The 12,271-nt window shown below is 40.2% G+C and overlaps 1 protein-coding gene across 4 annotated transcripts; it reads right to left on the reverse strand.

Annotated features, from left to right (window-relative positions):
• Positions 1 to 1,316: 1,316 nt before the first annotated feature.
• On the reverse strand, positions 1,317 to 12,192 carry sh3bgr (SH3 domain binding glutamate-rich protein). 4 transcript variants are annotated; one of them, XM_078246525.1, is made up of 10 exons: positions 11,971 to 12,192; positions 10,924 to 11,109; positions 10,550 to 10,630; positions 9,641 to 9,730; positions 8,227 to 8,448; positions 7,603 to 7,629; positions 6,536 to 6,559; positions 4,793 to 4,819; positions 2,785 to 2,846; positions 1,317 to 1,901 (listed from the first exon to the last, which is right to left on the reverse strand). In XM_078246525.1, exons 1-9 carry the CDS (start codon positions 12,013 to 12,015, stop codon positions 2,829 to 2,831), a joined length of 720 nt encoding a protein of 239 aa, XP_078102651.1. In that variant the 5' UTR covers positions 12,016 to 12,192; the 3' UTR covers positions 1,317 to 1,901; positions 2,785 to 2,828. The 4 variants fall into 4 exon arrangements, with proteins under 4 accessions (XP_078102651.1, XP_078102650.1, XP_078102652.1 ...); XM_078246524.1 differs by having other exon boundaries at positions 7,603 to 7,632; XM_078246526.1 differs by lacking the exon at positions 6,536 to 6,559 and having other exon boundaries at positions 7,603 to 7,632.
• Between the last annotated feature and the right edge of the window lie 79 nt (positions 12,193 to 12,271).

Here is a 12,271-nt window from a genome sequence, read left to right on the forward strand (position 1 = left end):
TTTATTTTTTGGCTTTTAGCGAAATGGCTTAACGATTATTGGATTGCCAAGAAATGTGGTACAAGCCTGCATGGTTCACAGACAATGTATTCATATTACTTTGGTGATTCCCTGACTTTTCCTCTAACATCACCATGAGGTTGACATTTGTTGTTTTGACTGAAATGTCTCAGCAGCTATGAATTATCATACAATTTGGTGCAGACATTTATGTTGTCCATTAGATGAACTACCATCATCAGGTCAAATGTTCAGTTTGTCCAATACTTTGGTTTATAAGCAACTTCCTGCAATAATGACAATCCCATCAGCCCACTGGACATATGGAAATGTTCTTTGTGGTGCTGATGGTGCTGAAATAAGATGGTGAACATAACATAACTGCTACATATCTGAACGAGAGACACTTAGGTATACATTCCTTTATTTACGGTGCTATCTTGCGATACATCGTTAATAAAGACGGAAATACTTCTTCGGCTGGTACACCGTCGTGCTTCCTGTAACGATAGCTGTCAACCACGGTAGGCGTAGACGTGTATTTCCCTCCAGCTCTCACAAAGCAGACACTCTCTCGCGTGTGGTGGCTGCTCTGTGCGCTTGCTGAAAAGTTTTAGTCACGCAGGTGCCATTCTTTGCCTCTCCCTATGTTTTGTTTCACGCCCGCAACTACCTGTACATCTCTGGTTGTTGAATTGGTGTGTGAAGACTAATATCTGCAGGTGTGAAATAATATAATTTGCTTGTGAGCATGTTTTATCGCGCTCGGGAGATATGACATAAACCTGACCCCATACATATCAGCATGTTAGCATGCTGGCGTTTCAGTACAGCCTTATAGAGTTGCATGGCTGTAGACTTTTGTTTTAATAACTTTTGCCTGGTCAGGCCTTATATTGTGTTTTTTCATTTTGGAAATGAGGAACAGATTTTACGCCAATAAGCTGCATGTCACATCTTATTTCTGTTCAGTGACTCTCAATTTAAACAAAGAGTAAATTACTTCTTATCGTTGGTACCTGTACGGAAGGGGTCCTGTGTAGATGACAGCCTATTGTATATTTAGCATGTTAACACTTACATGGTATTGTAAAAGTACATACAATGCTTTGCCAAAAATATATTGCTATGGTATCGTACAGTATGTCCCCCTTCCTTCTTTTCCCAGGATGTCTTGGGACAAGCCATTTGCTTTATTTTCCTGTTTGCCCCTGCGCTGCTCACACAATGGTCTACTGATCTATAAATATGGCAACAAAAGAGTTTAAAATAAAACAAAATAGAACCACTGAGTTTTTTTTACGAGTCTACTTTATTTCATTTTACATTGCATCTGAGTCTTAGTCACATGTTTCACTCTTCATTTAACAAAGTGCATTGATTAGACAGTAGTATTGGCAGAAGCAGTTTTGGTGGTGGAGTAGTTTGCAGTTTTGCAGAATGTGCGTATTTATTTTTTCTCATGTGGCCATTAGAAGTCTTAGTTTGCATTTATACATTCCCTTGATAGGAGTCATCAAGGCACAACATTGGTAAAACTACTGATAAAAGAGCAGATCACACTGGAGAGTGAGTTTGAATCTGAAGTAGGCCACAAAAAGTCTAAACATGAGAAATATGCTTGAGTTTAATAAAATAACTGTTTTGCATTTTACAAAAGCTACTAATTAAAAACAAACTGACACCACTAGGCTACTCTGCACATTTTCATTACAGTACAGTATATAAAAATTAAGTCAACATTGCAGTCAAAAGGGAAAGGGGTGGGGGCAAATGTGGGTTTCGGACTTTTCGGTTTGGATGGCGCGTTTCCAGTGGGGTCCAGTGTGGCCTTGGGGAGGGGTGGAAGGGGTCAAGCGTCAACGGGTCAGGGAGAGACGTTAACAGGAAGCTCCTTCAGGCTGAAACACAAGGCGAACAGGAAACAAACGAAAAACAAGGTCACACATTTTCCAGTTGTCTGGTGGGTGGATGAAGCAGCCACCACCACTGCTACGCCTGTCCCACCCAGTGTGCCTGCTCCTCTGGAGGCACATCTGAAGCTCACTTAGCAGCTTCCTCTAACAAGGCGTGACAGGGGCTCGCAGGGTTTGGGAGACAGCTAAGGGAGGAAGGAGACAAGAATTGCCATTCCTTCAAAGCTTGCTCTGTGGCTTTTAGCAGTGGGTCATAGATGCCTGACATGCAGAGAAGGGCTAAAAGACATGCTTTGAAGATTAGGATTATTATTATTATTATCAGCATCGCCATCATCATCACTGCCACTGCCTCAGAGTAACAAAAAAAACAAAGAAATTGTGGGATGTTTCCGTTATGGCTCCAGAGATCCCCAGGCACTCTGTGTGCTCACTGAAGCTGTTTGCAGATGGAGCCAATTGTGGCAGTCCCTTGTAAATAGGCTGCTACATTATTTTGTTGTCTCTGACTGAATACCTCAAAGTTCATGTCAATGGAAAACAAAAGAAAACGGAGAGTATGAGTGTTTGTAAGGGAGATGTACTCATCTTATATGTAAAGGCAAGAACATTACATTGCAGTGAATGTTATAACGCTGCGCAGTATGTAAATAAAGCAGAGAGGTTGAGTAATTGTTTTTATTCAGAGGTCTTTGATTTGATAAAAGCAAAACACAGTTTAATTAATCTGGTTACATAAATGCCAACACCAAGGGGACCTATTAATGTTGTGGTAATGTTTGCGCCCAATTCACATAATGTTTTACTGCCCTCCAGTGGTAAAGAAAAAGCACTGGAACGAAGTAGGGGAGAAAGTGTAGTGTTTTACCTGGATAGTAGTAGGTCAACATCCTTGACATCAGCTGCCTTTAACTACTCGGTCTCTTCCGCCTGTTAAAAAAAAATCATGTATTAATGACAAATACTTGCAAGGAAAACCATGAAAGATGACAGAGGTAGACAATCCTTAAGAGTGTATTAAAATCTGTGTTTTGAGTTGCTTTCTGCAGAATTGTTATGTGATTATAGCATCTTAAGTTTTCAAAAAAAATATTTCAGTACAAATTGGTGCAGTCTATGTTGCTTGTTGTTTCAGCCCCTTTGTCTCAGTGACCCGGGTCAGATTGGGCAGGTAGGGCTTTAAGCTTAGTGGATTTAAAAAGAAAAAGAAGATTACAGTTGGATCTGCTTAGTTTGTTGCACAAATAAAATCAACGGTGATACCTCCGACAGATGGTATAAAAAAATATATATTTTTGTCTCTAATTGTTCTCCCGCCAGGATTCCTAATGCCAATAAAATCAGTGATTACTGGGTCTGAATTATCAAGATGCACTTTTCGAGTGCATTTGTGTCTCACACAGATCCATCCTCTTAATAGGAGCAAAAAAAACCCAAAAAAAACAGGCATGTCAAGCACAGGCAGCAGTTCAGACGTGACAAAAAAGATTTTACTTGTTGCTGTAATTCTACCTGTGTTTCTTCCAAGTCTTCTTCTTCCTTTGATACGTTAAAAATGAAAAGAGAAAATAAGGGGGTTGTGTGAAGTCATGATGACCGAATGACATGAGGACTTCATGTTTGTGTTTGTAGTGAGGTTGGTTTAAAAATGGAGTAGTAATCTGAGAGAGGTGCGCTCATTGGTGGCAACAACAGCAGGGACGAGAGAAACTAATGACCCACCACAAAGTTCTATATATCCTGAGATGACCTACGTCAAGTAAAAATGTGTATAGCCCAATATCACAAATTTACCTCTGAGGGCTTTACAATATGAATAGCATACAACACCCTCTGTCCTTTGACTCTCACATCAGATAAGGAAAAACTCCCCCCAAAAAAACTTTAACAGGGAAAGAATTGTAGAAACCTCAGAGAGAGCAACTGAGGACCGATCCCACTGCCAGGACGGACAGACGTGCAATAGAGTCGTGTGTACAGAACAGACCAGCATAGTGAAATTAAGTGAGACAAGAGTGATGCTTAAGATGGTGCACCATATAAGATGATGTTTTTAAATCACTACATTGTTTTCTTTAAATAATCAGTCAGCTGCAGTGGCTGAGAACTGCGCCTTGTTGTTTCCAGTTTGATGACTGGTTTCTTGAAGTAAAAAACACTCACCAAGTTACAAAGGGAGTTGACATCATTGTCTAAAATTAGATGCCACAATCACTTAATTCCATCCTGTTGTACGGATTAAAATAGTAAGTGCCAAACACTATTACACACACAGATCTACACGACCTGGAAACAATTTAGGCAGCAGTTCATAATATATATATATATATATATTTTTCTGCGAAATAACAAGAAGTGCTCCATGTCATCCATCCTCTTTGGAACTTGTCACATCCACTTTGTTTCAAAGTGCTCTTGGCAAAGGAAACGAAATACATGACTTCTTAAAAAAAAAAAAAAAAGACATGTCCCCTGTCAGGTCAGAGTGTCCCCTCTCCATGCAACACAACAAAACATGTCCAAGTTATGCTTGTGTGCACACAGGCTGAGTTGAACAACACAACACAACTTTCCACCTGTTCTCAAGGCATCAAAACAACAAAGTAAAGCTGTCTTGGCAGACTCAGAGAAAATGCCTGAACAAATGTTCTTTGATGCACACTGCAGCACTAAACTAACAGAAACTATTGTGTGGTGCCATCTTTGAAGTAATGCTCATCAGTGAAAAAAAATCAGAGCTGAGTCACATTTCCACAATGTGCACTGCATGTCACACAACTGCCTTGGATGGAAACGTTTGCATACACCTGTCAGATCATGCATAGAAATCCCAATCCCAATAAGATTCACAATATTCAAAAAATGGACAAATATACCTCTTGTACTTCAGCCTCTTCTTCTTCCTATGGAATATGATAGCAAATAGTGTTTAGTATGTGAATGTCACAAAGAAGAAAAGAAGAACAACGTAATTCGGTACACCTGGTCCATATATTGACACACATTTTTGTCACAACACTAAATCCACCTACGGTTTACAGTATGTCAAATATTGTCTTATTCATCATGCTGCACACCGTCAGGCATCTCCATGGAAATAATCGACAAGTCCATGCAGCACACAGGGACAAAAGAAAGAGGAAGGACAGTGGAAACCTCTAAAGGCTATAAAGCATAAAAAAAGACACCACAAACCACAGAAACTACCTCACTGCCTTGTTCGTCTTGCTCCTGCAAGAGAGGTGTGACAATGACAAGATAGATGGAAAGGTAGAGAGGAAAGAAGGCAAAGCAAAGCAGCATATGTGATAGAAGATCAGGCAGAGGTTGGAATGTCTCAGAGAAGCAGAGTTCCTTAAGAAAGTTAGATTACGAGTAAGTTGATTACGAACAAATTCTAACCAAGAAACTTGCAACCCTGTCCTAATAAATGAATGTGCAGTGTGAGAAACGTGTGAGCAAGTGCATAGGTTTGGTTTCAGAAGTGGGCGGTGCACAAAAAAGCCGAGGGTCTTCCTATATGTGCATAAAAAGCATTCACTGCTGCTTATAGAGTGAATCAATATTCTCTTATCTGTAGAGTAGGAGGATGCCGTTTAGAGAGAAAATCAAACTAAAACTGTAAAACTGTGTGGGTCAAAAACAAGCTTTTAAAAAGTGAAAGAGACGTGTTTCCCCTGCCCCCAGTGGAAATTACATTCCTGTGTGTGAGTGCATGTTCAGATGTGTGTTTGAGCTTGTGAGTGCAAACAGGGATGCACAAGAGGGTAAACCCTTGAGAACACACTGTAAATTCATTGCACACATACTGTAATGCAGTATCAAACTACAGTGGCTTATGTAAGTCAAGGGACTTGATTTTATTCAGTATATTACATTATTACCTCTCTAAAAATTATTCCTATATTGGCAATGTCCTTATGACAAGCACTGGAGGTCATACGTTAAATCATCACTGCATATGTGAGTGGATAGAAACAATACACACTTGAGGTTGCGAGCAAAACCTCTTGGTATGGCCAACAGTGTTGTCCTAAATGACTCTTTATTCCTTGGTGGGACAAAGTCTACAAGTAAAAGAGACATTTTGAAGGAATGCTTGATAGACTGGGAGGGGGCAAAGGAAGCAAGAAAGGGAACTCAGGAAGGCTAGGGGCAGGTGAAAAAAAACATCACATGAATCTACCTCAAGCTGTCGTAGCTCTTCTTCCTCCTAGAAGTAAATGACAGATAGCAGGTCAGCAGGCTGTGTGGGGAGCAAAAGAGCACACAGGCATGCGCTATGCGAAAGTCTTCTGATTTAAAATGGAAACTATATGGGATGGTTGAGGTTGTCGGGAAGCAGCTACAGAAACTGGAAAGAAATGAGGAACAGGATGTTAGCAGAAAGAGAAGGGAAAAAATGGAGTAGAATGACGAAGAGATGGATGGGGAGAGAAAAGTGAAGTGAGCAAGTTAAAGAATATACAGATGAGTGGGAACAGCAGACCAAGACCCCCGTCCCCCGTTCCCCCAACCCAACCAGAGCAGCCTTCCCTGATCTCTGCACTATCAAACCCACACTGTTGATGACTATACGGCTGAGCCGCAGAAAGAGACGATCACCGACGCACAGTTACCTCTGACTGCAAATCCTCTTCCTCCTGGAAGGAGCAAACCAAAAGATGGACAAAAGGGCAAAGAAGGGGTCAAATGCCGTACCGTGCGTGCATGAGGAACAAGACTGGTGTGAAGACCAGCCAAAGAACCTCTGAAACTGATGCATCTAAGTGATGGGAATTGAGTCAGGCGATTTCAATGGACTGGAACACGAACTGAAGAAACATGCCAATTCTTACATGCAGGTACCTGAAGTAAAAGGTGGAGACTGTGTGTGAACTCAATTCAAATTGGCGTATAACGGCAAGAACTCAATAAACCCTACATTACCAGGGCATATGAAAGTGCAACGTAAAAGCTAGCTGCAAAATGTTTTAGTTATAAGCGAAATGTACAATTTTTAAAATGCGTATATGTTGTGTAATAGTGAGTAAATGTTTAATTTAAATCAATTATCACTGCCAACACATACATTTTTCTCAGTGGTGTGATGCTGCCTCTATTTGCACAGCCAAAGGGATGCAGAAAAAATAAATAATCCACTGCTCTTGAACAGAGAATGGGAAAGGTTACACTAAAACCGGAGTGTTAAACACTGCAAATACTGTCACAGTGGGTTTGTACCTCGGGATATGGCTGATCATCTTCTGTCTAACATACTGGACATTAGAGGTTAGCATTGGATTGACTAACGCTCTACATTATTAGCAAAAGAGGATTATATATTTCACATAAATTTCACATGGATATTGATAAAAAAAACACATTAATGTTTGAGTAATAAATAAGTCATTTTAAAAATGGGAAGAGAAACTCTCAATAATATAAATTCTTAATATAAAACCAATGGTGAACAACGACAATCAGCCTAACTTCTACTTTGCAATATCAAGCAGCACCTAAAGAAAATGTTTTTTTTTAATATTATTATTAATCCAGCTTTCAGGTGAGAATTAAAACAAATTAATTTGACAGTTAATAGACACCCTACGAGTTCAGCTCATGCTAGTAATCATTATTTTAGACAACATTTTCAGATCACTGGCAAGCAAACATCAGTGTGTTCATAAACATTTGATAAACCTACCTGTTCTTCTTCCTCCTCTGCCTGGGCCTGCTGACAGAAGAGATAAGAAAGTATTAGAGATGTCAGACAGAGTAATCCCCACACATAACACATATTCATACTAAAACATCCACAGATCAGGCTTATTGAACCAAACAAAGTGGGGTGTTTGTGGGACCCTACAGCCACACCTTAACCACGACAGTTAATAGTGATTGGATATGCAGTGAAATGCGGGATGGAAGACAAGTAACAATGTCATCAGCAAAATACAAAGACGCATGAAGGGAAATAAAAAAACAATGAAAACCCATAAAAAGTTGCAGAAAGCCAACAGTAAAGAAGTTAAATGTCCAATTAACAGTGAACAAGAACGGTGAATAGGAATGTTACATATTTGTGGTTTAGTTAAGAAATAACTGAATCCAGATAGACATGACGAGGAGATGCAGTACGAGGACGACAGACACTTAAAAAGGAGGCAAACCCTTAATGTGGAAGAAAAGGACAACATTAAAGGGACAGTGGAGATGCTGAGGGACGGAAAAAGGAAGGTGGAGGAGAAGACATTCAATTCAAAACATTCAAGGGATGAAGGGAGAGGCCAAAATAGGAGAGGTTGGATTATAGTTGAGTGGCAATTACTGTGTCTTCTGTGACCTCGTCTGTTTCTTCCACTGCCTGGTCCTCCTCTGCGAGGGATTCGTCTCCTGCTGTTTCTCCTTCCGTGGCTTCATCATCTGCAGTCTCTCCTTCTGCTACCTCCTCCTCCTCCTCCTTTTCACCACCCTCACCTTCCTCCTCCTCATCAGCTGCCTGCTCCTCCTCTCCGTGTGCATCCCCATTACGCTCCTCCACTGGAACCTCCTTATTGTGAGGTGAAAACAAATGATGTGATAAAAAAAAATTTAAAAAAAAGCTTAAAACTTAGAATAATATTGGAATAGTTGTTCAGGCACTGTTTCAACAGCACAAAGATGGCCAGCTGATCAGTTGGAGAGATTCAGAAACTTAAATGGTAGGTGTTAGTCAATCCTGGGAATAAAGTGGAGGAGGGGAAGAAGGAGCAGAAGTTACAAGGTGTCAGTACGTTCTTTATAAATCAAAAGTTTGGAATGATGCTTCGGGGATTGAAGACAGCCTTTTTGTCACATGTGAGAATCAGGCATGGCTTTAAAGGAATAGTTTGTTATGTGGTGCCAGACTATTACAGATTAAACAAACAAGATATAACATGTTAGAGAGGTTTAGAGGTGCTGGTAGGCGGATATTGTTATCTCTGGACATAGCCAGGCTAGCTGTTTCCACCTGTTTTCAGTCTTTGTGCTAAGCTAAGCACAAAGGCTTTGCTGGCTGTAGCACATTTACATTACAGACATGAGTGTTACATTATTTTTCATCTAACTCTCAGCAAATGAGTGTATTTCCCAAAATGTTGAGCAGTAAAAGCTGGAAAGAAAATGCACCTAAAATAAACTTAGTTTGTACTTTGTTAATGCAGCATTGCATTATAACCTGTGGGACAGCAAAAGGCAGATCACAGGTTCAGCTAAGCAGAACTCTTCAGTTGTGTTTTTAGCTAACCTCATGCAAAAGAAACATAAAATACATTAAATCTTCTTTAGTTACTTTAAATCACAAAGTAGAAAACCAGTGGAGTAAAATCTTGCATATCCTGGATGCACATTACTTAAATATTATTCTATTTTAAAGATGTTTAAAGCAGGATTTAAATGTAGAAAGTGAATGGCTTAAACATCGTAAACAGGATTGTAGAAACACGATGCTCCACACCTCTGCGTCAGTGCGAACACAGCGATGCAATGACACAGTATTATAATGACAACTCAGTATAGTGTGTTATTGTGAACTAAAGATTCTAACTCATGCAGAACACAAAACCTTTAGTCAATGTGATGACTGGGACAGAGTGGAGGATAGGAAATGAAGGGTCTGTTCAAGTCGACAGGTATGGACAGAAGTTACACTGGGTGGAAAGGAAAAGGAGGGAAAATAAACACAGCATGATGGGGGGGAATGAAAGTATCGAAGGCATTACTATTGAGTCATCAGGGTTCACTTCTGCATTAGTTTCCTCAGCATGAGTCCCATTCTCCACAACGTGCGCCTCGTCGGCCTGTTCTGCTTCCTGTGTCAATGAAATGATCAGGTTAAACATAAGAGTATCATACAGAATCAGCTTGAAATTGACTGGGTTTGGATCACCAGCCAAAATCTCCTCTACGTTTTGAAGTTACAACCACTCTGAATATTGTCAAATCAAAATGGTTTTCTTGAAATAAAAGGCTATTGTATCCATTTCAACATGTTTAAGGTTACAATTATATATGCTTTATCAGTTACAGTATTTATGAATTTTGTTGTAGGCATTAAGATCTGACAATTTGATTATGCAAGTTATGGTATCTGGTATTCTTTATAGTATTTTGGACTCTATAGTATCTATCTATCTAGTGCTTGAAAAGGATTGTGCAGCATTCTGGATCTGGATTAAATTAGTTGTGCTGTCTTGTAAGCCCATGTGGGCTGTATGCGGGATGTATGCATAACACAATAATAAAAATGTCATCATCATATATACAGGTATTTGGCAGGTGTTCATTTCAAGCCCTGTGCAGTGTTTTATTGACGCTCTGATGATTGCTTGATTAATTCTGTTAATTGCACAGCTTTAATGGTTTTACTTTATCTTAAATGACTAATGCCACACAATAATCACTACAAACAGCTCAAGGATATGATGCATTTCAGAAAGTCAAACTAGAATTTGTTTAACTGAGTTGCATGCTAAAGGGCAATCTATAAGCTCTCTGATTAAACAACAAAAACTGTTGATGCTGTCCCAATACAGCATATTCACAGCCTGGCATAGGGGTGAAAGAAATTAGATTATTATGTTTAGAAGTTGTTTTTTTGTCCACAGTAGAAAACAGAAAATAGTTCCAACCTTTGACCCAGGAGGAGGGGGCAGCCCCAGGAAGGCATACACCATGTTGTCCTCCTTTGCATCGAAGAATGTTTCATAGTCCTGCATGAAAACAAAAGAAAATATTCTTTAACAATTCACTACATCTTCTATTCCTAGTACTTACTCATCTTGAGCATGTATGTACAGTGTAGTAATTGTATATAGGCCTACTGTAAGTTCAGAGGATAATCAATAACAGGTCCTCTGATTATAGCACTTTATGGTTCTCTGTTGTATAATTGTATATTGTGTATTATACTGCAGAGGTTTGCACATTTTGAAGTGAAGTCTGGGGGTAAATCGCTGGTTAATAACGAAGAGTCTTTCCTATAAGAATGTTTCTGTGTACTTACCCCACAGTAGCCATTTTCATTGAAAATCTGAGGGGGCAAGGGGATCCCGTTGGCAGGCTTCTTCTCCTCAGGGACATTCTCCCTCATCCACATGCGGTTCTCCTCGTTGCAGGCGATGTCCAGCTGAGTGTAGTCCACTTTAAGAGCCTCCAGGAAGCCAACCACATCTTGCTGCTTCTTCTTGATCTGGGAGGCAGAAAAATAAATAACATAAGCGTTGAGTGATCAACACTGATTGGACAGTATGTGGGGAAAAGGCTGTAATATTTAACTTCCAAGATTGAAAATTGCAGTTTCTTTCAGGATAATAGGTGTGCCCTTTCCTGGTCCCCTGTCCAACTAAATAAACATGATAAACACTGGTGGGATCTGTGTTTTGTAAGATACAAAGTAAACTAGTGTATTCATTTCTAAACACAGTTTAGGACATTGTACCTATCCCAGGAAGACAGACAAGCTTGGGGCATGCAAACAAAATCCACTCCAGAGGATCAAACATAGCTCTTTCTGCTGTAAGACAACACTGCTAGCCAATTGGGCCACCATGTCATCCCTTGGCTGGTTCAAACTGCTTACTTGGCTTTGCCAAAAGTAGATCCAGAAGACAAATTCACCCCTCCCTGCTGTAGTTATCACCGACTTGTCACAATACTCAAGGTAGCCTATATCTGATCACAAATAGTATGCAAAGGCTGTTTCTTAGGGTCAACATCTCCACCAACACTGGTTATGTGGTCTAAAGCGTCATATCGGGGTCCGTGACATTAAAAAAAAACTTTTGGGAGCCCCTGTTCTAGAAAGCTCTGCATGTAAATCACACAGACTTGCGGGATAATGAAGTAGGCTAATGAAGCAGTGCTGTAGCATAAAACTAAGAACACATCAAGTCATAAACATGCCAATGGGCTTTACGTATGCGAAATCAAAGGCAAGGGACATTCAATTCGCTCTTGAATCAGGGTGAGTGAAAGTCCTGATCGGTTTAAGAAGTACAAACGGAAAAGTTGATTCTATCGAGAAATCAGTCGCAACGGACGGAATGCTTACCGCAGTGGATCCCGATGAAGAGGCGAGAAATACTTTGATAACCATTTTGTTACAATATATTTTGTAGAGTAGCCTATGCAACAAGTAGGCTCTTAAAGGAGCAGGCGGCCTCCTCTATTATTAGAGCTCACCCAGGACGGAGACACAGCACCGAGATCCCACACACACACACACACACACACACACACACACACACACACACACACACACACACACACACACACACACCGCTGAGGCTATTTTTGTCTCCGAGCTCCATTAGTGCAGGATTGGCGGGTTGGCCCCTAGGGGCGCAGCCCCA

Source organism: Sander vitreus, chromosome 3 (assembly GCF_031162955.1).
Source record: "Sander vitreus isolate 19-12246 chromosome 3, sanVit1, whole genome shotgun sequence".
Lineage (NCBI taxonomy): Eukaryota > Metazoa > Chordata > Actinopteri > Perciformes > Percidae > Sander > Sander vitreus.

What these genes read in the sequence shown, in the direction of transcription:
- sh3bgr (XM_078246524.1), bottom strand. Translation starts at nt 12,015, where the DNA reads ATGGTTATCAAAGTATTTCTCGCCTCTTCATCGGGATCCACTGCG. An exon ending in CCCCTCCTCCTGGGTCAAAG is followed by an intron (nt 9,731 to 10,549) that starts GTTGGAACTATT and finishes TCATTGACACAG; the next exon opens with GAAGCAGAACAGGCCGACGA. An exon ending in AAGAGGATTTGCAGTCAGAG is followed by an intron (nt 4,820 to 6,535) that starts GTAACTGTGCGT and finishes CATATTCCATAG; the next exon opens with GAAGAAGAAGAGGCTGAAGT.